Source organism: Symphalangus syndactylus, chromosome 3 (genome assembly GCF_028878055.3).
Source record: "Symphalangus syndactylus isolate Jambi chromosome 3, NHGRI_mSymSyn1-v2.1_pri, whole genome shotgun sequence".
NCBI lineage: Eukaryota > Metazoa > Chordata > Mammalia > Primates > Hylobatidae > Symphalangus > Symphalangus syndactylus.
This window is the reverse complement of record NC_072425.2, coordinates 34,727,618-34,755,439: the sequence shown is the minus strand read 5'-3', so window position 1 is coordinate 34,755,439 and position 27,822 is coordinate 34,727,618. Positions and strand designations below refer to the sequence as shown.

The 27,822-nt window shown below is 42.8% G+C and overlaps 1 protein-coding gene and 1 long non-coding RNA gene across 3 annotated transcripts in view; one reads left to right on the top strand and one right to left on the bottom strand.

Moving 5' to 3' along the window:
• Window positions 1–257: 257 nt before the first annotated feature.
• On the bottom strand, window positions 258–13,415 carry TXN (thioredoxin). Of its 2 annotated transcripts, XM_055271545.2 has the most exons (5): window positions 12,991–13,415; window positions 7,478–7,582; window positions 6,943–7,002; window positions 949–1,014; window positions 258–460 (listed from the first exon to the last, which is right to left on the bottom strand). In XM_055271545.2, the coding sequence occupies exons 1-5, from the start codon at window positions 13,012–13,014 to the stop codon at window positions 398–400; spliced, it is 318 nt and encodes a 105-aa protein (XP_055127520.1). In that variant the 5' UTR covers window positions 13,015–13,415; the 3' UTR covers window positions 258–397. The 2 variants fall into 2 exon arrangements, with proteins under 2 accessions (XP_055127520.1, XP_055127521.1); XM_055271546.2 differs by lacking the exon at window positions 6,943–7,002 and having other exon boundaries at window positions 12,991–13,124.
• Window positions 9,908–27,822, top strand: part of LOC129479042 (uncharacterized) — a 146,376-nt gene continuing 128,461 nt past the window's right edge. Inside the window, exons 1-3 of the long non-coding RNA XR_010119999.1 lie at window positions 9,908–10,182; window positions 10,894–13,563; window positions 15,993–16,102. This is a non-coding gene — a long non-coding RNA (uncharacterized lncRNA). The remainder of the gene's footprint in view (window positions 10,183–10,893; window positions 13,564–15,992; window positions 16,103–27,822) is intronic.

The window sequence follows — 27,822 nt, the reverse complement described above, 5'->3', positions numbered from 1 at the left end:
ATAGAGGATTCACCTGCTAAAACAGAGAATGCTATTTTCTCTGTCAAAAGATAACAAATAACAACATACTACTTTATTACCTGCATTGCCCCAACAAGAGATTTTTGTAGCAATACATTAAGGTAGCAATAATAATTTTTAAAATCTTAAAATAATCAGTGGCCTACAAGGTTACTAAAAAATGATTGAGAATATAGGAAAATACATTAAATGACCATTTTGCATTTATTTTGAAAGCTATTCAGACACCAGACGGATTTAAAAAGTGTTAGAATTAATGTTTTATTGTCACGCAGATGGCAACTGGGTTTATGTCTTCATATTTTATATTTTTGTAAATTAAAAAAATTACAAGTTTTAAATAGCCAATGGCTGGTTATGTTTTCAGAAAACATGATTAGACTAATTCATTAATGGTGGCTTCAAGCTTTTCCTTATTGGCTCCAGAAAATTCACCCACCTGTTAAGAGAATATTGAATTGACATTAGATGTAGCACTGTAGTACTGTTTTATACATAAAATATCAGCATAGAATGAAGGAAGAATAGGGGTGGAGGGAAGAAGAGGTATAATTTTATTTAAAATAAACTTCCCTGAATAACATACAGTTCATTTAAGTTATAAACAAAGAAAAAATATCAGAAAAGTCAAAAGGCTCAAGTACAAATTTTCTTTTACACAATACTTAACAACAAATGAACTGCCCAAGTCTAAGAAATTCTATGTGCTTTATGATATAAATAGGACTAGTTCTAGGAAAGATTGATTTTCAGTTAGATGTCACATTATGTACTTAAGCCAATGAATTTTGGCATAGTTAAAAATTCTTAAAAGCAGAACTTGGCGATATGCCTCAATCTTTAAAGGGAACATCACTCCAGTGATTTATTCACTTATACTGGGTTTCCTATTGCCCAGTTAGAGTTTTAAAGGTCAGATGTACGTACCTTTTGTCCCTTTTTAAAAAACTGGAATGTTGGCATGCATTTGACTTCACACTCTGAAGCAACATCCTGGTAGGGAAAGTAGCAAGGGGAGAGGATTAAATACAAGACTGTGAGTACTGAGCTTTGACAGAAGTCATCCAAAACCAGAATCTTTTCCCTGTCATGTACCCCACATTTCAGTATGAGGACATTTTTCAGCACATGAAAATTAATATAATGAATATAATGGCAGTACGAAAGCCAAACCGGTTATATTCTCAATGAAGAAGTTTTATTAATATTTACTTCCTTTGACGGGCACATCAACAGGCAGAATATTCAGCATGTTACTAGCATCAGATACTCCGGCGATCCAATATGTTGTTTAATCCAATCAAATTCTCAACTATTTTAAGTATCATACAAAGAAACAACAAAAATTCTGCTACAATTGGACTCAATATTATAACCTTAACTATTCCTCAGAACTAGTACCTCTTATTTCTTGCTCATAATTTTTCCAGCTTTATTATGAAGGCAGAGTACACAGAATGATTATGTAAGGGTTAAAGTCTAAAAATATAAAAAGCAATAGTTCAAAAACAAAATAATAGTAATCTAAAGGAATAACCGCACACTGGGTTTACTGATTATTATTATTTTTGAGACAGGGTCTGGCTCTGTCACCCAGGCTGGATGGAATGCAGGGGCACAGTCTCAGCTCACTGCAACCTCCACTTACTGGATTCAAGCCATCCTTCCTCCTCAGCTTCCCCAGTAGCTGGGACTACAGGCACACGCCACCACACCTGGCTAATTTTTTTTGTATCATTATATATATATATATATATATATATACATATTTTTTTTTTTGTAGAGACAAGGTCTCTCCATGTTGCCCAGGCTGGTCTCAAACTCATGAGCTCAAGTGACCCACCTTCCTTGGGCTCCCAAAGTGCTGGGATTACAGGTGTGAGCCACCACGCCCAGCCTCCTGCTTATTTTTAATTAAAAATTGATTTGTGAGGCCAAGGCTGGTGGGTTACCCGAGGTCAGGAGTTCGAAACTAGCCTGGCTAACATGGAGAAACCCCATCTCTACTAAAAATACAAAAGTTAGCCAGGTGTGGTGGTACACATCTGTCATCCCAGCTACTCAGGAGGCTGAGACAGGACTATTGCTTGAACCTGGGAGGCGGAGGTTGAGTGAGCTGAGCTCATGCCACTGTATTCCAGCCTGGGCGACAGAATGAGACTATCTCGGGAGAAAAAATAAAAAGACTTTGTGGATTCTCAAACCTTGCTGCAGTATCAGAATCACCTGAGGGGTACTACAAGTTTCCCCATCAACCCCCACCATTACAGTTAAAGTCGGGCTTCAGGTGACTCTGACACTCTAACCTTTGAAAGCCATCCTACTAAGAAAATCGACAAATTCCTAACACTGCAAATTGGGCTAGTTGATCAGTATTTTCTCCTCTCCTAGAAGTAGCTTTTACCACAGCTAAAGATTTTTCTACAGCTCAAAGGTAATTGAAGTAATAGACATTCCTCAACTGTGGAATGCTAAATGAGAACTCTTATAATACCCCATGCTCAACACGTTATTCATGCTATAAGAGGGCAAGGTTTGGAGGACAATACCACGAAACTGGTTTGGTTTGGAGCCCAACAGGGATTGAAAATGTCAGCCAGGCACTCAAAAGAGGACTGGGAGAGAAATATAGAACCACTCAGCACCTAAGCAGCAAAAGCTATACAGGACAGCAAGCGAGCAGGCAGCACTGTTGATAACCAAATCATGGATACCAATGGAGAATTCTCAAGGGGAAGAAAGGCCAGCTGCAAACACTATGACGACCTCTAGGATGGTGGGTGGCACTACTGTTGAGTTCTTTCTAGGTAATCTTTACTTTTTCTTTTAAAGCTGGACACCTGCTGAACATGAAAGTACAGGTTCCAGTAAGAGGCACAAGGACAGTAATGGCTGGAATAAAAATGGTGAATGTTTATTGAATGCATACTATTGAAAACTCACTCCAAGTAAGGGTCAGAGGGAGGTTACCATTTATAAAATAAGTATCATAACGCTGTTGGCTGTCAGAGAAATAAGGTTGGTCTATCATTTTCAAAAGGGCTACTACTCATACTTTTCTATGAATCTATGGAGGCAAAGTTAAAGTTCCTCAGTTTGTCAGAGGGTCACTTCAAGGTTTTAAAAGACACCTTCAGGCCAGGCACGGTAGCTTACGCCTGTAATCCCAGCACTTTGGGAGGCCAAGATGGGTGGATCACTTGAGGTGAGGAATTCGAGACCAGCCTGGCCAACATGGCAAAACCCCGTCTCTACTAAAAATATGAAATTTAGCCTGGTGTGTGTGGTGGCAGACGCCTGTAGTCCCAGCTACTCAGGAGGCTGAGGCAGGAGAATTGCTTGAACCCGGGAGGTGGAGGTTGCAGTGAGCAGAGATAGTACCACTGCACTCCAGCCTGGGCGACAGAGTGAGACTCTGTCTCAAAAAAAAAAAAAAAAAAAAAAAAAAAAAAGATACGTTCAGGGTGATGAGGGTGCACCAAGCAGACATGAAGGAGGAGCTCTGTCATGTGAAAGTCCTCGAGTGCTTTGCATACCTATAGTAATGCACCATATAACATTTAGGTCAACGACAGACTGCATATATGTGGTGGTCCCATAAGATTATAATGAAGTTGAAAAATTCCTCTCACCTAGTGATGGGTTAATGTCATAGCCCATCGCATTAGCTGGTGCAAACAAATCTGCACTGCAATTACACACAAAGTATACCACTACAGACTGCTTTACCTACACAGTAGCCATTCTTTTGTTCCTTTACTTTCTGAATAAACTTGCTTTCACTTAAAAAAGCATATCGCTACAATTTTGTGTACAGTATATACTGCTTGATAATAAACACCTAGGTTACTGGTTTTTGTATATACTATACTTTCATCATTAATTTAGAGTGTACTCCTACTTATTTTTTTAAAAAAGACAGGGACTATAAAACAGGCTTAGGCAGGTCCTTCAGGAAGCATTCCAGGAGAATGCGCTGTTATCACAGCAGATGAAAGGTCCATGCGTGTTACTGTCCCTGAAGACCTTTCTGTGAGACAAGATGTGGGGATGGGAGACAGTGATACTGATGATCCTGACCCTGTGTTGGTCTAGGCTAATGTATGTGTTTGAATCTTAGTTTTTAACAAAAAGTTTGAAAAGTCTTTTTCAAAAAGCTTATAGACTAAGGATATAAAGAAAATATTTTTGTAGAGCTGTACAATGCATTTGTGTTTTAAGCTAAGTGTTATTACAAGAGTCAAAGACTTAAAAAATAAAAAAATTATAAAGTAAAAAAGTTACAATAAATTTATTGCTGAAAAAAGAAAATTTAAAAATAAAATTTGTAAGCATACAGTGTTTATAATGTCTACAGGTTCTAGGCCTTCACATTCACTCATCACCCACTCACTGCCTCGCCCAGAGCACCTCTCAGTCCTGCAAGTCCCGTTTATGGCAAGTACCTTATACAGGCATACCATTTTTTAATCTTTTATATCATGTTTTCACCGTACCTTTTCTATGTTTAGATACACAAATACTTACTGTTGTGTTAAAACTGCCTACAGTATTCAGTACAGTAACATGCCTTACCTGTTTGTGGCCTAGGAGCAACAGGCTTTACCACATAGCCTAGGTGTACAGGAGGCTATGCCATCTAGGTTGTGTAAGTACACTCTATGTGTGCACAACAAAATTGCCTAACATTTCTCAGAAAGGATCCTCATCATTAAGTGATGCATGACTGTACTTCCCAAAGGCAGTAAGAACACCTGTCCTCAGTACAGTATGGTGCATTGCTGTGCCTCAAGAGACTGACTGTACCTTCTGTGCTGCAGTCCCATTACCTGTTCAATGAGGGTGCTAATAAAAAATATTCTTATAGTTATTGTGAGGATTAAATGACATAGTGCATGCAAAGGGCTTATCATGGCATCTGGCACCTATTATTACTTTCAAATAAAAATCAAGGCCGGGCGTGGTGGATAATCCCAGCACTTTGGGAAGCCGAGGCGGGTGGATCACCTGAAGTCAGGAGTTCGAGACCAGCCTGACCAACATGGTGAAAACCCATCTCTACTGGGGTTTTAATTTTGTAAAAATACAAAATTAGCCAGGCATGGTGGTGATAGCTACCCAGGAGGCTGAGACAGAGAATTGCTTAAACCCGGGAGGCAGAGGTTGCAGTGAGCCGAGATCATGCCACTGCACTCCAGCTCAGGTGACAGAGAGAACTCCGTCTCAAAAGAAAAAAAAAAAAAAAAAAAAAATACAGTTGCTATCTGATAGGATCAGTGGCAGTTAGAATTTCTCTATTCCAGGTGCAATTTTCCCCTAGCTAATTTGACCTTAATAGAAGAAATAAGACTAAGTTTGATTAAAACAAGGAATAAGGATTTTTCACAAAAGTACAATTACACTCTATTTTTTAAAAAAAAAACTCTGGGACACATCTAGAACAGTAACTTAACAACCATATCACCTTCATCATTCATTCATTCCACACCTATACTACATGCAAGGCATGTGTGCTTGGTGAAGGGGCAACCAAGGTGAATTAAGACAGGGTCCCTGATCCTAGGAATCTACTGAGACTAATGGTAAAGGACAGATATAAAGATCATTATAATAATTGCCAAGATTCACTGAGTACTCAGGGCACACAAGGGGGTAAGTGGAGAAGGGGTGAAGCTCATGACAAGGAGTTAGTCAGGTAGGAAAGGAAAGGACAGGCCAGATGGAGAAGACAGCACAAGCCAAGGCAGGGGTTGCCCAAGGCACAGAGTCAAAAACCGGCTAAGAATACGCAATCCGGGGTTGTTGCACCCTCCCATGTTTAGAGAGCACTGCCACATGCCTGTTTTAAGTGACCCTTCAGCCTTTATTGGATATTCCATGTTTGCTCAATGAATAAGCAACCTTGGGAGGTTGATGGGGCGGGTGTTAAGGCTCAAGGAAGAGGAGTGACTGGCCTAAGCAGATACTAGTGAGCCAGGACTGGAAGCCAGGTCCAGCGCCTCTGTTGCCACACTGCACCCCTCCCTCATAGCCTTTCCTTCTCCAATGGGGCTAAGTGGAAAAGCTCACATATCTGTAAAGGGCCCCGAAGTGATACCTCCTCAACAGGCTCTCCTAGGTCTGTGGTCATGTGCTAAGCACCAGATCTACACTCACCACAAGACAGAGCATCCTCTAATGGGTAGTGCTTAAGGTCAAGGGCTGGGAAGCCAGACCACTTCATTTTAAATCCTAGCTCAGCCACATACTCACTGAAACTTCATGAACAACCTCTGTGTTTCAGTTTTCTCATCTATAAAGTGGGGATGATAACAGCACTCAGGATTAAATGAACTGATACTTAAAAACTAACCGGAACACTGCCTGGTATATACCTAGTGCAAAACAAGTATTTGTTAAATAAAACCAACCCTGGAATTTCTTCCAAATTATTCTCTCAGGTACCTTGGTGTTTATTTGTTAAAACATTTGTGGTTTCTAATTGACTAAAATCAACCAAGACTAGAATAGGCTTGCAAATGCAGGTTCTCATGCTACTGCAAGTTCACAAAGAGCCCTACAAGCGGTCTCATAATTTGGTGACTCCATCAAGCCTATGGATGTAGTGACCATAGCTAAATTCAATCTCTATTAATTGCGCATTTCAGAGTGTAAGGTAGAATGTAGGGTTTTAGAAAGGTGGGTGGCCGATAAGATTCATAAGTTTCACTCATTTATTTTTGTTTACTTTAGGATGTGATATACAGCTCCTGATAGCTAGGATTAAGCTCCTACCTTGCCTGCTCTTCTGAGATAGAACTTTTTAGATAGGATTACAGTTTTAGAATTATTTGACATATTTATGGAAAAAAGCACTGTGCAATCCAGAGAAAAAGGCCAATGTGAACAGCTCAGCAGTATCTCATATTTCCAGCTACGTACCTGACAGTCATCCACATCTACTTCAAGGAATATCACGTTGGAATACTTTTCGGAGAGGGACTGGAAAATTTAAAATGAAAAATCCAAAAAGATTTAGAACTAGGTAATGGCAATCAACATACTCAAGCTTCTTAAATGGAAACTTAATAAAAGTAGAGATTAATTAAAGATCCACAAATTTAGATCTTTGGAGACATAGATCTAAGAGACAAATTTTCTCTAAATCAAATTTTTCTTAGTATAAAACAGTTTGGCGTATCAAATTCTGAGGCTGAATTTCAAATAAGGCCCATGTTCAATGTAGGAAAAAAAAAAACTATTTAAGACAAAATTAACTTCTAAAATTTGTTTTCAACGGGCTACATGTATCAAACCTAAATTATTTGTTATACTACTACTTTTAGACCAAAGATCCAGCCAAAGAAACCCCCCCCACCAAAACCAAAATCCTTTAACTGTCTTTCTTTCCTATCGTTGTGACCACCAACCCAAAAAACACGCATCTCTTACAAAGTAGACATTGTTTAATACTCACATGAAAGAAAGGCTTGATCATTTTGCAAGGCCCACACCACGTGGCTGAGAAGTCAACTACTACAAGTTTATCACCTGCAGCGTCCAAGGCTTCCTGAAAAGCAGTCTAACAGCAAAAGAAAAGCTTAAATAAATAAATATTAAGCCTTCAAAAGAAAGACTCGACACAATGACACAAAGCACATTCTGGAGGTCCTCCTTTCAGGACCTACTTTTTAGCCAAAAAAACAAAACAAAACAAACAAACAAAACACCCCAAACAAGCCAAATAAAACTCAGTTTGAAGAAATTCTATACATTGTTGGTAGTGTTACTTGATAAGATGAAACAAGATATAATATGTAGAGTATACTGACATTCTCTTCATGACTATTTTATAAAATATTGTGAACTGGGTATTTTTTCTCTACACCAAACAAAAGGAAAATAAAAATAGACATTTGTATTAAAAATGTTTCCATGTCAAGCCTAGGTATATGGTAGACATTCACTAAACACTTATGGATTATGAAAGGGGTCACTTGAAGTCACAAAGGCATAGGATTTTGCAATTGAAACATCACAAGTTACTTCAAAAAAAAAAAAAAAAAAAAAAAAGCTATGACTTTTTTTTTTTTTTTTTTGAGACGGAGTCTCGCTTTGTCGTCGCCCAGGCTGGAGTGCAGTGGCGCAATCTCGGCTCACTGCAAGCTCCGCCTCCCGGGTTCATGCCATTCTCCTGCCTCAGCCTCTCCGAGTAGCTGGGACTACAGGCGCCCGCCACCATGCCCGGCTAATTTTTTTTTGTATTTTTAGTAGAGACGGGGTTTCACCGTGGTCTCGATCTCCTGACCTCGTGATCCGCCCGCCTCGGCCTCCCAAAGTGCTGGGATTACAAGCGTGAGCCACCGCGCCCGGCCACTATGAGTTTTGATTAAACTCATTTGTCTATGGTAGACCATACGAAAATCTAAAATTTTTTGAAAAGTCAAGGAAACTCACCTTCCCCAAACCTCAACACTCAGACATCACTGTTGACATAAGCATAATGGGGTTTCCAGAGTTGAGATCACGCGTTTACCAACCTTTGATTTTTGCCCTTTATTTTAAAAACCACACCCTCGTCATTCATTAAATGAAAGTTTTTGTTCCTCATGAAGGAAATTTTTCTTAGATATTATTTTTCATAAGGAATGCTTGTTTTATAAAATTCTCAGTAGAAATGATCAAGAAATCTCTTACCACTAACTTCCCTGAATTATTTACTATCTAGATACTGTAACCCTGGGAACCGAATATTCTAGTTACCAAGGACTCATTTTTGTTTTGTTTTGTTTTTGAGACGGAGTTTCACTTGTTGCCCAGGCTGAAGTGCAAAGGCCTGATCTCGGCTCACTGCAACCTTTGCCTCCGGGGTTCAAGTGATTCTCTTGCCTCAGCCTTCCGAGTAGCTGGGATTACAAACCTCTGCCACCAGGCCCAGCTAATTTTTGTATTTTTAGTAGAGACAGGGTTTCGCCATGTTGACCAGGCTGGTCTTGAACTCCTGACCTGAAATGACCCACCCGCCTTGGCCTCCCAAAACAAAGGACTCATTTTAACCACATTAGTCTGTTAGTGCTGACCAAATCCAAAAACCAAACCAGAGCAATTAAGAGAAATCAAAACATAAACATCTATATCTGAAATCTAGGTTTTCTTCAAGGAAACAATGCTGGTCAAAGGAGGTTTAATAAAAAATGAACATTCCCCGCCCCCCGCCGCCACAAGAGGTCTCCTAAAGAAAGAAATCAACTAAATAAAACACCATAAGATAAAAAATCAAATAGGGCCGGGTGCGGTGGCTCACGCCTGTAACCCCAGCACTTTGGGAGGCCGAGGCGGGCGGATCACGAGGTCAGGAGATCAAGACCATCCTGGCTAACACAGTGAAACCCCGTCTCTACTAAAAAATACAAAAAAAAAAACAAAAAAAAAAACAAAAACCAAAAATCAAATAAACAAAAAAACCCAACAAGAAAACACTAATATGACCTCATGTAATAATAGTTACTTCTCTAGATTTCTAATTTCTACCTCATGTTTTTGGGAAAATAATTCACAAATGGTGTTCCTGAGAAAGGCAGGACAACACTTCCATAAATTTTTTAGTTACGCAAATCCCTGAACCCCACCTCTAGAGGTGGAGACAGGGGGAGGGCTGCAGCAGGGTACACAGAAGTATGGCCATTGTTTTTCCAAATCATCACTGATTGTTCCAGATCAATTTCATTCAAAGCCTTCCCTAATGTGATTTTCAAGAAAGTTAAACCAGGCATCCTTTACTGCAAGATCCAGGTAAGACAGGAAAAAAGGTCAAGAAATGCCAATGTCTGGTTGAATAGACATTTTTGTTTTTTTAACATGATTGAGCCTCATTAAAAACTTGAGATTACTTTCAAGAGGGAAGGTATTTCTTTTTTTTTTTTTTTTTTTTTTGAGACGGAGTCTCGCTCTGTTGCCGGGGCTGGGGTGCAGTGGTGCAATCTCGGCTCACTGCAAGCTCCGCCTCCTGGATTCACGCCATTCTCCTGCCTCAGCCTCCCGAGTAGCTGGGACTACAGGCGCCCGCCACCGCGCCCAGCTAATTTTTTGTATTTTTAGTAGAGACGGGGTTTCACCGTGGTCTCGATCTCCTAACCTCGTGATCCACTCCCCTCGGCCTCCCAAAGTGCCGGGATTACAGGCGTGAGCCACCGCGCCCGGCCAAGGGAAGGTATTTCAAACATACTCAAGGCTTTTCCAAAACAGTTCTGAATCAAATTTAAGCACAAGTACCTAAAATTCTGAAAAGAGGCATGCAACAATAACTTTTAGCCTAACTGAACATGAGTTACACCCCACATATGTGCAGGCTTCATGTACAAATTCTTTTCTGATACTTCTAAACGGGTATCAGCTTGAAAATTATTCAAGATTGTATTACTAAGAAGAAATCACAATTTCTAGCTCCCAGAAACTAACAGGATTAATAAATGTCTCCATCACTGACACCAATAATCTGGGGGAAGCAAAACAATGTAGCTGGGGTAAACAGGAGCAGAGTCTAAGATCTCGTTGCCTAAACATACCTACTCCGAGGGTAATAAGCATGAGTGGTTTCTGCAGTACTTAGCCAAGTGCCTTGTAGATGGGAGTTCAACAAATGGTAGGTGTCATTTTTTTTTTTAAAGTGTTTATTTCTTCCTCATCACATTTACAATCAATTATTCCATTCCTCTCTGAAATAGATCCCAATTGGCCCTAAAGCACCAACAGAGTGCTTCAGAAACAGAATTGATCTGAATGGCCAATGGTGCCAATTTAGCCCATTAGGATGAAAATGTAACATGTATTCAACATTTACAAATAACAGGCTGGGCGTGGTGGCTCACGCCTGTAATCCTAGCATTTTGGGAGGCTGAGGTTGGTGGATCGCCTGAAGTGAGGAGTTCAAGACAAACCTGACCAACATGGTGAAACCCCGTCTCTACTAAAAATACAAAATTACTGGGCGTGGCAGCACATGCCTCTAATCCCAGGTATGCAGGAGGCTGAGGCAAGAGAATCGCTTGAACTCAGGAAGTGGAGGTTGCAGTGGGCCGAGATCCCGCCCCTGCACTCCAGCCAGGGCAACAAGAGCAAAACTCCATCTCAAAAAACAAACTAACAAACAAATAACAATCAAATTAGTGTAACTTTCGATAAATGACTTTGGATTGTTATTTTGAGGATTAACTGATTATCAGGGCCTTTGGGCCCCAGGCTGTAGTGCTTTTTTTTAAAGTTCCTGTCACCCTTGTACACCTTTGTCACTGGTAGAGGAGGAAGGTGCCACCATGCTCTGACAACTGGGAGGACTAAACTGTGCGCTCCAGAAATCCTAATCAACTTTGTTTGTAGTGTCTGGATTTTGTGACAACTAACAGACCACTCAAAGGTCTTCTGGCTCAGTGGAGGGGGTTCTTAGCAGTTGGGTTATACTGAGGTTGCCAGACCCTGGAGAACAGAATCTCCCAGCCCCACTCCCTTCCCCAGGAATGGACTAATAATTTGTCACACAATAGGTGCTTGGAAAAAAGTATATGACAGACAATTCACTACTAAGGATCTTTTTCAACACATGAGGGTTGCTAAAATGAGAATCCCACTAAGAAAAAACTGACAGGAAGATAAAAGATGACAGTGGCAATCAACATACGAGAAAAAAAATACTGAGAGTCAATAATAATCAAAGGAACAAAAGGATCGGGGACACATTGCAGACACACTTCTGCTTCCGAAGCCCACCCGGCACCAAACAGGTCAGGGCACCCGAGGCGGGCGAGGACCCGCCCTCCTCTGCTTCCCGCGGGTGGGGAGGGGTAATCGCAGGGTAGGCGCTGGCGTGGGGTCTTCCACCGTTCGAGCAGTATCAATTTCCTCCACTCACTTTTCTGACTCTGCATTTAACAAATATTTCTGGAGTGGCTACATAGACTAGACACTGCGCGTTAGGCTCTGGGTTTCCCAGTCTAGAAGGTTTTAGGCTTGCAATAACTTTCAAACATGGGAAGGCTGTTTTGCCTTGGGCATTTTTAAGAGGACAAAACAACGATCGGGATACCGATAGGTCGGCGAGCAGGCAGCAGGGCGCGGCTGCTCCCAGGAGGAACCCTGGCTCCAGCAAAACCCACCGACTGAAAGTGAATCATGGACGGGCAGGGCAGCCGAGGCCCCCGGGCCCAACCTTGGGGACTGAGTCATTCCAAAGCCACTGCTGCCGGAAACGCGCCCTGCGCCACAGGAGTTCCGTGGGCGCGGCCCGGACCTCACTTCCTCGCAGTCACCTGGGGCCCTCGGGCCTCCTGGACAGACCTACACGTGCCAGGGGGTCTCCAGCCGCAATCCGCCCCCTTAGTGCGGATACAGCACGCGTCACCTTTGGGGCCGGACATGGGTGGAGGCAGCCGGGGGTCTCCGGCCTAGACCCGCTCCCAAGGGAGATCAGTCCCCCCGCTGCGGGTGGATCACTTCACATACGGAAAGGCAGCGGCGACCAGCGACCCGTGCCTTCTGCAAGGGCCCTCCTTATCCTTGCCTGGGGCCTGAATCTGGATACAGATGGGGGGCCAAGGGCGGACCCCTTCCATTCCCTCATCTTCCTCCAGTCGGGGCTGCCCGGACGGAAGGGTGCAGGAGGCGCAGCGTGGGGACTCCTCACGCTGTCTGCGCTCTCACATCCCCCGGGCGCTCCCCGCGTGCGTGCAATCCCCCGGGGAACAGGGTGCGAGCAACGCTGGGCACCGCCACTCCGCCCTCCAGGGGAGCCTCGTCTCTCTCCTCCCTTCCTCCAGGGCAGGCTCCACTGCCTCGGGCGCGCCCAGGCCGCTGCTTCCCTCAGTCCCAGGCCGAGATGCCGCGTCCCTTTCCCCTGGCGATGCGGAGGGGCGGCCTCCGCACCTCCCGCCACCGCCTTCCCCAGTTACAGAGGCCGCGCGCGGCGCCGGCGCCCTGGCCTTCCCCGGGAGCGCGTACCTTGCTCTCGATCTGCTTCACCATCTTGGCTGCTGGGATCTGACGAGCGGCTGTGACGACCGATGGAAACGGATCCAAAGCACCAGACCGAGCTTCAAGAGTCGCCGCTTGCTCTCCCTTTATAAACTGGCACGCCCGGCGTGCGTGTGGCGGGGGCGCGCGCGCCCGCCCGGACCTCCGCGCCCGCCGCTGCGCCCCGGCCACGCCCCGCCCCTGGAGCCTGCGAGCCGGGATCAGGGCGGGGCTGGCGCAAGCGTGGGGCGGAGCTCCAGGGCCTCCGCTCCTGCACCCCCAAGTCCAGCTCGCACCTCAGCTGGAAGTGGGGATCAGCACTGCTCGTGACGGTGGGAGGCGGGGAGACGGACAGTCACCCCCAGAGACACAAGGTCCCTCCCGAGTCACCTGGGGAGGCGTCCGCCGGGCCTGAATCGAACACGCCCACGCTCGAGATGGGGACAGTCCTGGGACCGCCCAGGCAGGGCTGGATTCCTCGAAAAGGCCCGCCACGCCCCGGCCCCCCCAGCCCCGTGAACCCCACAAAGTGCTGAGTAACGGTGACCAGGAAGTATCTTGGTGTGTACGTCCTTGCCTCCTCTCCGGAATTTACCGTGACCGTTCTCTTCTCTGTAACCGCCTTCTGTTCTTTCATTTTCACTGCTGAGCCCGCTGCTCCAGCTTGACGCAGCGGTTTAGTGCGGTAGAATCGACCGGGGGGGTACTGGTTGGGCTCTTGACCATCAGACAGCTGCGTGTGAGATGGAAGTGCCACCGGGTTGAGCTCTGCAACTTAGTTACGCAGTTGTGACCCTAGAAAGGTGCTGACCTCCTAGAGTCTCAGTGTTCCCTTCTGTAGAACGGGAATCATGATGGTCTCAATCTCGCGGTGGTGGTATTTTGAGGGTTAATAGTGCTTGCAAAGTGATCAGGACCGTGCTTGGCACATAGTAAACACTCCATAGATAGTTCTTATTATTCGGTGTCTTGCAGGGACTGCTTGGGCCTGGCCACCTTATACAGCATTTACAATGGCACAGCACGCACATTTGTGTGAGATTCTTTTAACAGAGGCAGACTCCTGGAACAGAAGTCGGAGTTTGCATTGATCCAGGAATGCCTGTTGCAGGTTATGTCTGGCAGGGCTGGGGATTGTGGAAGGTGGGTGTGTTAGCTGGCCTTGTGGAGCCAGGAGGGCCTCTCAGAGGCTGGATGTGGAGGTTGAAAAGCTGCTCACAGGAACGAGAGCCAGAAGGCTGGGAGGGAGAGTCCCAGGTCTGTATTTTCAGAGCTGAGCTGTTCCTGATGAAGCTGCAACTAGGTGTGATTGCCTAGGGGTGGTGATACTGCTGCCTGGCTGCCCCCTAAAACCCCTGACTTCCTTCTTTCACTCTTTCAGACAGAGGAAGGGAGGAAACCAGAGGTTTTGAATCTATTGTGCAAAGTTTCTAGGGGGCTGAGGAGCACGGAGCATGAATATGGATATAGGCAAGGGACACATTCTAAAGACAGGCCATAGGGAGGGAAGACAGACTGCCCTGAATGCAGCAGTGTTCCCAAAGAGAGGGAAGTTATTGGGGCAGAGAGGAAGGAGCTGTATGGAGCACCCAGAGCAGAATCTATAACCTGCTTTTCTGCTGCTGGGTTTTCAGTTCAGCTGCATCCCAGCTTCCTGACTTTTATCTGTTTGTTGGTGAATTTGCATGGGTGATGACAACAAATCATTGAGTTCCAGGAAGGGGCAATGCAGGCCATCCTCACCTGACTTGTCTCCAAAGACCTTCCAAATGTCCAGTGACTCAGTGAAGGAGGTACTCCCTCTCTCCCACCTCCACAGAACCAATGCAGAGTAGATCTGGAGGATGGTACTGGGAGGCCAGTCTGGACTCTGCAATTTGACTCCCTTGTCCTCATCCCTACTCTACCACTTCATGACTGACCTGTAACTCTAGGCAAGTCTAAATAGCCTTTTTGTGCCTCAGTTTCCTTATCTGAGAAGTGGACATAATAATAGCTTGTGCTATTATAAGGGTTGAGTGAACTAAAATATATGTAAAATGCTTAGAACCATGCCTGGTGTGTAGTGAATGCTACATGAACTATGATTATAGGCTATTAAATGAATGATGAGATCCATCTGGAATGATGGCAGAGCTAGGGTGGAAGGAGAGACTATAAAACAGGTGTCAGTCTTAATGAATTAAGTAATGAAGACAGTAGTAATGAACAGTGAGCTCTGTAACATATGCCTCAAAGGAAAAGGGCTTTTTTTCCCTGCAAGGAAGAAAGAAAAGTGGGCTGGACCTGGTCCCAAGGAGCAGGTTCCCTGCAGTTGTGGCAAGGAGGTGACGTTCTTTGAGGAGAGTGAGGTACAGAGGAATTATTTGGGACTGCCCAGAGAGGAAGGGTTCATTTGTGCAGAGAAATGTAGAGGCTCTGTGTATTAGTCAGAATTTTCAGTTGCAAGGAGAAATTCTAGCTCAAACTGACGTAAAGCAAAAAGAGAATTAGTAACTCAGATTAGCAAGAACCCCAAGGGCCTAACGATGTCACGGGGCACCATCTCTCTTTGTTTCATTCTCAAGTAGGCACTCTATGTAAGAGTGGAGTAGGCAGCTCCAGACTTAGGTTCCTACTAGTTTAGTATCTCTACAGGAAGAGTGTTCCTCTTCCTTGTTCTTGTAAATGTCTGAGAGGCTGACCTTCACTTTCATGGTGGGGAAAGGGATTAGCCTTGCTTGAAACTTTGGACTAAGAGTAGGGAAAATCCAGGGGGGTTACCAGAAAAAGGGGAGATTGCTGCCGGGCCAGCAAAAATGATATTTTTATGTCACCCAGAAGGGCAGAAACGTAACAAGAGTGATGGGCCTGCTTCAGGCCTGGGTCAGCTGAGTCCAGCCTCCACATGGGACTGGAGAACTGGGTCAGCTGTCTTTGTTTGGGTCTCAACTCGAATTGAAGAAAATGCAATTGTAGGATTTCTGAAACGAGTTTTTCTCACATCCCAGGTGTCTCTGAGTGGTTCTTGACCGCCTAATTCATCATAGCCAAAGGTGCTCGTTGATACTGCACATTCCTGGACCACACCCAGACAGACATGCAGAATCGGTCTTTTGAGGTAAGGCTTTGTAATCTGCATTTTTAAAAAGCATCTAAGGTGATTGGGTACAATAAGATTTGATGAGCTTTGCCATGGGGCCTTCAGAGGGAGGCCAGCATTAGTGTCTAGCAAGAGAGTTGAGATGGGGACTCAAAAGAGAATGTGGTAAGTGACATAAAATCAGGAGCTCAAAGTACTACAGTAAAAAACGTGGTAGAAGGAAAAGGAACAAATTAACCTGGGTAGGACAATCATTAAATGCCAAGCCTAGAGCTGGGTGTGTTGTATCATTCCTCTCAATATCCCTTAGAAGATAGACATTATTTTTCCTATTTTACAGAGAAAGAAATTGAGATTCAAAGAGGTCACCTAGTCATATCCAATGTTCACTAATTCTTATACTCTGTCCATGAAGGGTGGGAAGTATCCACACAGTTTTCATTCCCATCTGCATATATTAAGTACCCCTCATTTCACCAGTGAAAAATATCTAACATCCCTTATGCTAATGTGCTGTATATTATAACACATCAAATGTTAACTATTTAGATTGTAAAAACTGATTTACACATAAATATATATCACACTTTAATTGCCAAGTATTTTAATGTAAATTTCAGATAATATAATAACCCCTGTGAGTAACCTACCCTGCACGTCACTGCTCCTTATAGCTCTTAATTTGGTCCAGTGGTCACCCTTGCTGCCCCCTTGAGCCCTTTCACCGTGTAGCATGGAACCATCTGGATTCAGCAAGCACCACTGTATTCCCAGATATTTCTTTTGCTTTAACCGAAAGTTTTGCCCCTCTCAGTGTCTGTCATTGTATGACATACAATGCTCCATGTATGTCATGGCCAGGCGGTAAGGCAAGTGCTTCCCTTTGCTGCATCCAGATTCTTTCTCCTTCCAAAATCCCACAGATTTTTAGAAAGGAAAAAGAACTTGATCTTTACAGCATGCCATAAAATTACTTAAAATTTACCAAGGAACTCCTGGAAGAAGACATTAGAGATAATCTTTGCAACCTTGAGGTAGGCAAATATTTCTTAGGCAGAACACAGAAATCACTAGCTATAAATGAAAAAGTTAATAAATTTGGCTTCTCACAACACACACACAGACACACAAATATGCGAGGTGATGCATATGTTAATTAGCTTGATTTAGCCATTCTACATTGTATACATATATCAAAATATGTTGTACACCATCAACATATGCAAGTTTCACTTGTCAATTAAAAAATAATTTTTTAAAAATGGGGGAAGCTAGCAGTCTTGCATCCTCTGTGAAGGGATGTATGCTCTAGTGGGTGGATTTTACTTTATATTAAGTATTGTTATAAGTAGTTAGATAGGCATGAGTGAGGCAGAAGAGGGCTCTCCACCCACCCACTAGGAATGTCAGGTGATGGCTGGACAATTATCACACTACCACTCTAAAAACGATAATGTGGCGGCCTACCCAGGGTGCCAGGGAGAGGCCATTTCCTGGTGATCCACAGCTGTTAACATTAAAGTGTTAAATGAATCCAGATGCCCGGGAGAAGAAACTGCCTGGGCATGTGCACTAAGAGACAAAATGGCAAAATAAGACATTCCAGGCAGGCTCTTCCGGAAAAAGGGAAGAAAGTCTCAGATAGGCATGCATATGACTTCCTAAACACACTGTGTGTGCTCAGTTCCCAAGGGTAAGGGGGCAGGCACTACACAGGCAGGCAGCCAACCCTGAGGGAAGAATCATGGGAAAGAGGTAAACCTATAAAGTCCTGAGATGAAATCGAATTCTTCTGGGGAAGCAAGGACGAAGTTGCTGCAGATGTATACAGATTCGCCACTAATAATTCACGTTAACTTGGATCTCTTCCACTGGTAACAAAATCATCTAAAGAAAATAAAAATAAATCGAATGAATTATAAAAACTAAAAATCTCTGCTCTTTGAAAACCATTGCTTAAAAATAAATGAAAATGAATAAATAAATTTCTCCCTGTCTGTGACTGGGAGAAAGTATGCTCAATACATACATCTAACAAATGACCTACATTCAGAAAGTATAGGGACCTGTACGACTCAATAATGGGAAGACAAATAACCGGTAAAAACATGGCAATAGATTTGAACACATACTTCTTATTTATTTATTTATTTTAACTGTGGGGTTTTTTTAAATTTTTATTTTATTTTATTTTATCTTATTATTATTATACATTAAGTTTTAGGGTACATGTGCACAATGTGCAGGTTTGTTACATATGTATACAGAACACATACTTCTTATATATATCAAGAGGCTGAGGCAGGAGAATCGCTTGAATGCAGGAGGCGGAGGTTGCAGTGAGCCGAGATGGTGCCACTGCACTCCAGCCTGGGATTCCGTCTCGAAAGAAAGAGAAGATATATAAATGACCAGTAAGCACATAAACAGATGGATTGCTCAACATCATTAGTCACCAGTGAAATTCAAATTAAAACCATAATAAGATACCACTATGCGACCTCTAGGCTGGTAAAATTAAAACAAAACACACACACACAGGCACTACCACATGCTGGCAAGATTGTGGACTAATTGGAAATAATTCATACTTCACTGGTAGAATTATAAAATTGTACACCCACTTTGAAAAACAGTTTGGCAAGTTTTGTTTTTTGTTTTTGTTTTTAATGAAGTTAAACACACATTTACCATATGACCTAGTAATTCCACTTCTAGGCATTTACCCTCCAAAAATTAAAACACATATATACAAGGACTTGCATATGAATGTTGGTAGCAGCTTTATTCATGATAGCTCTAAACTAAAAACAACCCAAATGTTCACCAATAGGTGAAATAATAAATGTGATATGTCCATACAATAGAATACTTCTGAGCAACAAAAAGGAACAAAATGCTTATATACACAATAACATGAGTAAATATAAAAAGCACTGCTGAGTGGAAGAAGCCAGACACTAAAGATTGTATGAACTCATTCCTATGAAGTTCTAGAATAGGTAAGTCTATAGTGATAGAAAGTAAATCAGTGGTTTCTTGGTGTTGGGGTGGGAGGATTGCAGAAAGGCATGGGAATCTTTTTGGTGATTACATAGGTCTGTACATTTTCTACACCTCATGGAAAAATGCACTAAAAAGAGGTACATTTTATTATGGATACAAATAATACCCTCAATAAAGTTGATTTAAACTGTAAAAAATGTGGTCTTTGAATAATCCTGTCTGGGCACAAAAACCATCTGTAAAGACATTAAAATATATAAGGACATAAAAATATATAAAGCAACAAAGATAAGTTGAAACATTTCAGCAGAGCTCTTAACTTGGGCCACAAAAATTCTAAGCATGGCTAACTGAAAGTGCATGCAAAAGTTGATAAGCCTTTTATAGCAATGGTAGCCTTCAAATAAGATACAGATGTTAAACATAGACAAGTTAATTGGGTGATCTACCAAACTTACCTTAAATGCTGAGACGTGGAGAACCACTGAGGGAAGCATACGAGTAAAAAGAATTTGGTGTCCTCTTTACAAAGGAGATGGAGCCATCTACGTTAATGCTTCAAGAGCTGCACATAACTAAGAAAGGTAGGGTAAGAATCCTCCTTATATGCTAGGATCAGGTAAAATACAGGGATGTCCGTTCTCATTACTTCTACTCAATGTTGTGCTACCAGTTCTCAACAGAGCAACTGGGCAAGAAAAATAAAGGGATCCTAGCGGGGCGCATTGGCTCCTGCCTATAATCCTAGCACTTTGGGAGACTGAGGTGGGTGGATCACTTGAAGCCAGGAGTTTGAGACTAACCTGGCCAACATGGTGAAACCCCATCTCTACTAGAAATACAAAAATTATCCACGCTTGGTGGCTCGTGCCTGTAGTCCCAGCTACTTGGGAGGCTAAGGCATGAGAATCGCTTGAACCTGGGAAGTGGAGATTGCAGTGAGCTGTGATGGCGCCACTGCACTCCAGCCTGGGCGACAGGGCGAGACTCTTGTCTCAAAAAAAAAAAAAAAAAAAAAAATCCTAGAATTGGATAGTGGCGATAGTTGTGTAACTTTGGGAATATGCGAAAAACTACTGAACTGTTAAAAATAAGGATAAGGATATCTATTTTGACTTTACCAAATAATCTAATGTAAATAAATATGCTTTGCAAATTGTAATGAAAAAAAGAGAGACAGAAGAGAAAAGAAAAAGGAAAAAGAAAGAGAAACCTTTCCCATAGCAGCCAGGTGAGACCAGTTCCTTGTAATCATACTTTGGAAACCTTATCACTCCTGAAGGAGTGGATACCAGAAGAGTATCTTTGCCCAGTACCATTAACAACTGGTCTAAAGCCAGGAGATAGCCTGGCTCCGGTGGGAGGACAACTTGCTTTTCCATGTCTACTAACCAGTAAGTGTATATTTCTAATCTGCTCCTTACCTATACGGGTGTTGGTGTTCTGAATCATTCTGTGGCACTCTATGAACAATGCAATCATGCACAATTATTTTTATGAACAGATAAACTTTTTTTGTTTGTTTTTTTTTTGAGACGGAGTCTCGCTCTTTCGCCCAGGCAGGACTGCAGTGGCGCTATCTCGGCTCACTGCAAGCTCCGCCTTCCGGGTTCACGCCATTCTCCTGCCTCACCCTCCGGAGTAGCTGGGACTACAGGCGCCCGCCACCGCGCCTGGCTAATTTTTTTTTTTTTATTTTTAGTAGAGACAGGGTTTCACCGTGTTAGCCAGAATGGTCTCGATCTCTTGACCTCATGATCCGCCCACTTTGGCCTCCCAAAGTGCTGGGATTACAGGCGTGAGCCACCGCGCCCAGCCATGAACAGATAAGCTTTAAGGAAAAGAGACTGATCCCAAAAAAGACTTTTTACATGATTGGATCTTTTAGACATAAAAAAAAGTAAAAGTTCCATTAAAATGCATCGTTGTCAAGGATGTCTAACCTTAGAACCATTCAAAAATCACTTGACTGCAAAAAAGTCATTAAATGCTCCAAGTACATTCACAATTTTTCTTTTTAAAAATTTATTATTATTATTTTTTGAGACAGGGTTTTGCTGTGTCACTCAGGCTGGAGTGCAGTGGTGCAATCTCGGCTCACTGCAGCCTCTGCCTCCAAGGCTCAAGCAATCCTCCTACCTTAGCCTCTGGAGTAGCTGGGACCACAGGCACACATCACCACGCCCGGATAATTTTTGTATTTTTGTAGAGATGGGATTTCACTATTTGCCCAGGCTGGTCTCAAACTCCTGGGCTTAAGCGATCCTCCTGCCTTGGCCTCTTAAAGTGCTGGGAATACAGGTGTGTGCCACCAAAACTGTGCCTGGCTGACTCAAAATTGTTCTTGATGTTGGCAACTTTGAGGGTACAGTCAAGGTGGCATATGCCAAGATGTAACATGTTATCACTGGATTTTTATGTTGTATTGGCCTTGAGCTTTTATCATTGTAAATTGGCATGTTTACAAAGCATATGTTCTATCATAACCCTCCTCCTAAGGAAACAGTGTCAGTGCTTGAATAAGAATCTTTATCAGCAAAGGGAAATAGAAGAGACAACATGATTAAAAAATATAAGTAACTTTTGCCAGATATGAGGTCCTCTTGATGCCTTTACTCCAATAAAGTGCTTGGAAAGCCTAATTCGTAAAAAGATGCTGTAAATTTATTGAGCTAACAAAAGTGTTTCTGAGAGTTCACAATTGGTGGTTTGCAAAAACACTCTAGACCAAAAAATTAGGAAATATTTAATAGGAAATATAAAGCTTTAATGGCAAAAAGGAAGAACTTTTGATCGATTGAAAGCGTTCTGGCTAAAATGACTGTACGAAATCTGATATTATTTGAATTGTGTTTAAACCACCAATTTTGTTCTACATCATGGCTTAACTTCTATAGTGATCAAACTTGACTGTAGTCAAATAGATAAGAAGCACAAGTGCCCTGAAGATAAGGTATTTAAAGTAAGGAGAGGCCCGGCTCAGTGGTTCACATCTATAAGTAATCCCAGTACTTTGGGAGGCTGAGGTGGGAGGATCATTTGAGCCTGGGAAGGGGAGGTTGCAGTGAGCTGCAATTGGGCCACTGCACTCCAACCTGGGCAACAGAGCAAGATGCTGTATAAACTAACAAACAAATAAATAAATAAAGTAAGAAGAAAGGGAAAAAATCACTTTGGCAATTTTCAGTCTTGATTTAGCTCTGGTTTGCTCGTCTTTTGATTTTTGGGAAAAAAAAAGTTCAAATGGAAGAGCTTTTATATTGATTCATTGTAAACTTCCAAGTCTGGTAACTTTTAAATAATTAAACCAGAAAATTGGCCGGGCACGGTGGCTCACGCCTGTAATCCCAGCACTTTGGGAGGCCGAGGTGGGTGGATCGCCTGAGGTCAGGAGTTTGAGACCAGGCTGGCCAACATGGCAAAATCCCGTCTCTACTAAAAATAAAAAAATTAGCCGGGTGTGGTGGCGGGTGCCTATAATCCCAGCTACTCAGGGGGCTGAGACAGGAGAATCGCTTGAACCCGGGAGGTGGAGATTGCAGTGAGCCGAGATCATGCCATTGCACTCCAGCCTGGACGACAAGAATGAAACTCCTTTTCAAAAATAAATAAATAAATAAAACCAGAAAATTAAATTTTTAAAGAATCTAGTTTTGTATTTGGAGTAGCTCCTGGTGGCTCACGGCTGGGCACTTGGGTCTCCTCCACATGGCCGTTCATCCTCCAGTAGGTTAGACTGAGCTTCTTTTCAGGGTAGTGTTTGAAGAGGGTGAGAATGGAAGCTACAGGCTTTCTTGAGGTCTAGGTTTGTAAGTCCTGCAGTATTACTTCTGCTGTACCTACTGGTCAAAAAAAGTCACAAGCCCTGTCCAGTTTCAAGGGATGGGGAAATAGACTACATCTCTTTATTCAAGAAGTATCACAGTTATATTGCAAAGGCGCATACCTATAAATATTAGATGAATCACTAGGACCATCTTTGTAAGCAATCTAGTCCTTATTTTCATGGCTCAGGAGACAGCTCTAGCCATAAAGCCCATGTTCTAAGCATCAGGATGGGGGAAGAGAAAAGGAGGGCATTCCCTCTCTCTTTACGGATATGTCCCAGAAGTTGAACATATTATATCCCTATCATTGATTAAAACTTAAAGGCCAGGCACAGTGGCTCACGCCTGTAATCCCAACACTTTGGGAGGCCGAGGCGGGCGGATCATGAGGTCAGGAGTTCGAGACCAGCCTGGCCAACACAGTGAAACCCCATCTCTACTAAAAATACAAAAATTACCCAGGTGTGGTGGCATGCATCTGTAGTCCCAGCTACTCGGGAGGCTGAGGTCGAAGAGTCACTTGAACCCAGGAGACAGAGGTTGCAGTGAGCTGAGACCACGCCATTGCACTCCAGCCTGGGTGACAGAGTGAGACTCCGTCTCAAACAAACAAACACTTAATTACATGGCCACATCAAGCTACAAGAGGCTGGGAAATATAATCTTTGTTCTAGGTAGCCAAGTGCCCAGGTAAAAAGCATGAGTTCTGTGTACTGTAGAAAAAGAAGACCGGATTTTGGTGGGGCAAAAACCAATAGTATCTGCCAGACATAATTGTACTAATTCAACTCCAAAAAATATTTTCACCTAATCCACATTTCTTAATTTCAAGTTCCACTACTACTGCCATGAGTTAGACTGGAACTGCCTTTGCAAAAATTATGCCAGTGAAAGAAATCTAACATAACTGACTTTATCTTGCTTCTAACCTCACAAGATAACTGCCCTTGCTCATTCTTGGGTGTAGGCCAAGATAACTACAGGAGGAATTTAGTTTATAGTTTAACCTTCAAGCAAGGATGATAATAGCTGCTTCCCAAAACTTTTCCCCTCCTTGTTTGGGGACCAAAACCACCTTTGTAAAACTAATAGAGTCCACAAAATTAGAATTTGGGGAGGGGCCTGAATTCTGTAACACCTATGCATAGTTAAATGATAACTAGGCATGGTTTCCTAATGTGCTTACTGCAAAGGAGTCATGTAGCTGGTGTTCAAAAGATTTATAACTTCCCTACTTGCCCCTCGAGATAACATCACAGTTGTAAAACCCAAGACTGGTGTTGGAGATATTTTTCAGACTTTGCATTCTGATGGAACAAATGATACCACCTGTCTGGTCACCCTCACCCAGGAATGAACTCAGTGCCTGTGATTTCATTCCTGCCCCAGCCAACCAGCATTTCTCATTTCCTAACCCTCTACCCACCAATCTAGCCTTAAAAACCCTAGCCTCTGAGCTCTCAGGGAGGCAGATTTGGGAAACCTCGCCTGTCCTCCTGCTCAGCTGTCTTGCGATAATTAAACTCTTTCTCTGCTATCTCAGTGTATTGGCTTTATCTATGCAGTGGGCAAGAAGAACCTATTGGGCTTTAACAAGATTACCTCATCTCTTGCCTGGACCACAGCCATACTCTCGTAACTCATCTCCCTTCTACTATGTTTGATACCCTATAAGCCTTTCTTTACACAACTCTATGAAAATCTTCATATGTCACTCCTCTGCTTGAAACCTTTCAATGTTTTTTTCATTGGCTCTGAATAAAACTAATACCATGGCCACAAGACCATGTATGATCTGGTCTCCATCTATCCCATGAACTCACCTCATTCTGCTTTCCACCTGCACTCACTCTATCTCCAGGCACACCAGGCTTCCCTCAGGTCATCTCTCTAAGCAATTTCCCTCTTGGGGGCTTTAGGAGAGGTAAGTGATCACACCCGTCTCCTTTCATGAGTTTGGAATCAACTAGGAAGAAAACACAGGAGTCAGACTGACAGAGATAAAAATATCAGCTTTATTCTTAAAATCACTGGGTTGGAGAACAAGTTTAGATGTGCGGCTATAATCAGACCTTCTTGGGAGCCAACATTTTCTTGTAGAAATAGAAGGACTAGGCTGAGCGCGGTGGCTCACGCCTGTAATCCCAGCACTTTGGGAGGCCGAGGCTGGCGGATCACGAGGTCAAGATATCGAGACCATCCTGGCTAACACGGTGAAACCCCGTCTCTACTAAAAATACAAAAAAATTAGCCAGGCGAGGTGGTGGGTGCCTGGAGTCCCAGCTACGCAGGAGGCTGAGGCAGGAGAATGGCGTGAACCCCAGGGGGCGGAGCCTGCAATGAGCCGAGATCGCGCCACTGCACTCTGGCCTGGGAGAAAGAGCAAGACCCCGTCTCAAAAAAAAAGAAAAAAAAAAAAAAAAGAAAAAAGAAATACAAGGACTGAGGAATAGAGTTTCATCTCTATTTACTTCAGGCCTTTTTCTGTTTGTTTGTTTTTTGATTTCACAAACTACTACTTTGTGTAATAATAAAAAGGGTTGTTTTATGGTACCAGGCATGTTGTTAACACAATTGTTTTTTTATTCTTTTTAAGACAGAGTCTCGCTCTGTCACCCAAGCTGGAGTGCAGTGGCATGATCACAGCTCACTGCAACCTCCACCTCCCAAGTTCAAGTGATTCTCCCACCTCAGCCTCCCAAGTAGCTGGGATTACAGGCGTGCACCACTGCACCACCACGCTGGGCTAATTTTTATATTTTTGGTAGAGATGGGGTTTTGCCATGTTGGCCAGGCTGGTCTTGAACTCCTGACCTCAAGTGATCCACCTGCCTCAGCCTCTCAAAGTGCTGGGATTACAGGCATGAGCCACTGCGCCTGGCCTTGTTAACACAATTCTTAAACAATTGTGAAGACACCAAGATTTTTCTCTCCTTCAGTATCACCTTTGCAAATTATAGGATATTTATCACTTTTGTAATTTACAAAAGTAGTGTTATTCACATTTAGTCATTTTTTCAAGAAACACATTTTGAAATTGTCAGCTTCTCTGGAGAAATATGATTAACCAAAACATAATCTAGCACTGCCCCTCCCTCCCAGGAAAAATAAACAAACCAGCAAGTCAATTTAATCCTAAATTGAGGGTGTGGTTTTGTGAAATAACACTTGTTGAACATTAGTATCTAAATTATTCATAGAACTCAAACAGTTATATTTAGCTTTTAGCCATTCCTCCTTCAAAACAAACTATGAGCTCTTAGTGGAAAACATGATTTGACCACAAAAATATATGAAGCAAAAAATGAACTTCAAGGTGAATGAATTCAAAGGTGATTTGTCTTGTAAATGCTCTGATTTTGGAACAAATCATGCCCTTTAGGAAAAACAAAAACAATGAAGCTACTCCTTTTGGTAAAGCTTCCCAGGCTGCTTGGGAAGCAAATACAAGAATACTACCTTAGAACAGAATCCTGTTGTACCGAGTGCTTTTCCCTACCTGCTCCGTGCACATTGCTCTCCCCACTATGACCACGCGAGTCTCTAGGGCAAGTAGGAGTACTTCCTTTCACAGGGAAGGAGACGGAGACACTCATGTGAAGTGATTGCCTGAAATTATATGCTACCTTAGCAGGAGATCCTAAATAAGACAGCCTAATCGTCATCCAGAAGTCTAAGGCCTTAGCCCTGAGCCTGGCTGTGCCTATTCATTCTGGACAGCCTCATTCTTAACATGTGGGGGAAAGCCAGTGGTATCAGTTAGAACTCTCTTTTCCAAGACCAGAAACCAAACTGACCTAGAAAAGGGGATTTTAAAAAGGGGATTACTGTCTGGCTTCAGTGATGGCTTGATGAAGTAGGTCGTGTTACCAAGACCTAGTCTTTCTTTTGTCTTTTTGTTGTACATTCTCTGATGTGTCTTGTTTTCAGCCAAGCTTCTTCATTGTGGTAGCAGTTTGGTTGCTGTAGTTCCAAACCTAACTTTCTATCACTTCAAATCCAGTGGAAAAAAGAGCAAAAAATTTTTTTGTTTTTTTCCCAGAAGTCCCAGCGCAAGTTTTATTTGTGTCCCATGGACTCTAATTGAGTGGATCAGTCACTGTGTTACTGGTGACATATGTCACTATGGCCACATGTTGTACCAGACCTTGGTCACTTGCTCCTCCACTTTGACTAGGCAAGAGGCAATTCTGAAGCATCAAAGATTCTGTAGCATCCTGCATAAAGAGGCTTCAGAGAAACCTGAAAAGGCAGGCTTTAGTTTTACTGTTCCTTTAAACTTTCCCATAGTTTGGGAGCAATACTTTTGTGTAAGAAAATCAAGCTGTGTGAGAAAAGAAAGATGGATGCTGGGTGGAAAAACAACCCTCCACCCGTATATACTTTAGCAGCCTGTTCATATTTGAAGTTCTCAATTGGGAGAATCTTTGCCTCAGATTTGGCTTCTAGAGCCATGTCAGCAGCTCTAGCTGTGAGGAGATGAAGCTGGAAGAGTCTAGAGAGGCTGTGTCCACCTTAGAAGTACCACTCAACCTCAGCAAACAACCTTTAATCTCACTTAATAAGCCACTACCTCAAGAGACCTACCACTCCCTGGCATGCGTGCTAGGTGGCTAATTTCATGATCAAGAACCAACATGCGTCCTTCATGATCTAGAGAAGACAGAAGGACGGTATTTCCAGTCTGCCAGCCATTCGTTAATTAAATTGCTTAATCACACCATTCCATGACAACTGGTAAATTAGCATCATCCCTCGATCCGAAGGGAATTAAAAACCAGAAAGATAACATTATTCTGGGGCAGTAAGACAAGCTAATAGGAAGGCAATATGATTTAGGAGCCAAAAATATAAACAATGCTTTTCACACTACAGGTTTTCAATGTATTCATAGTCTTAAATTTA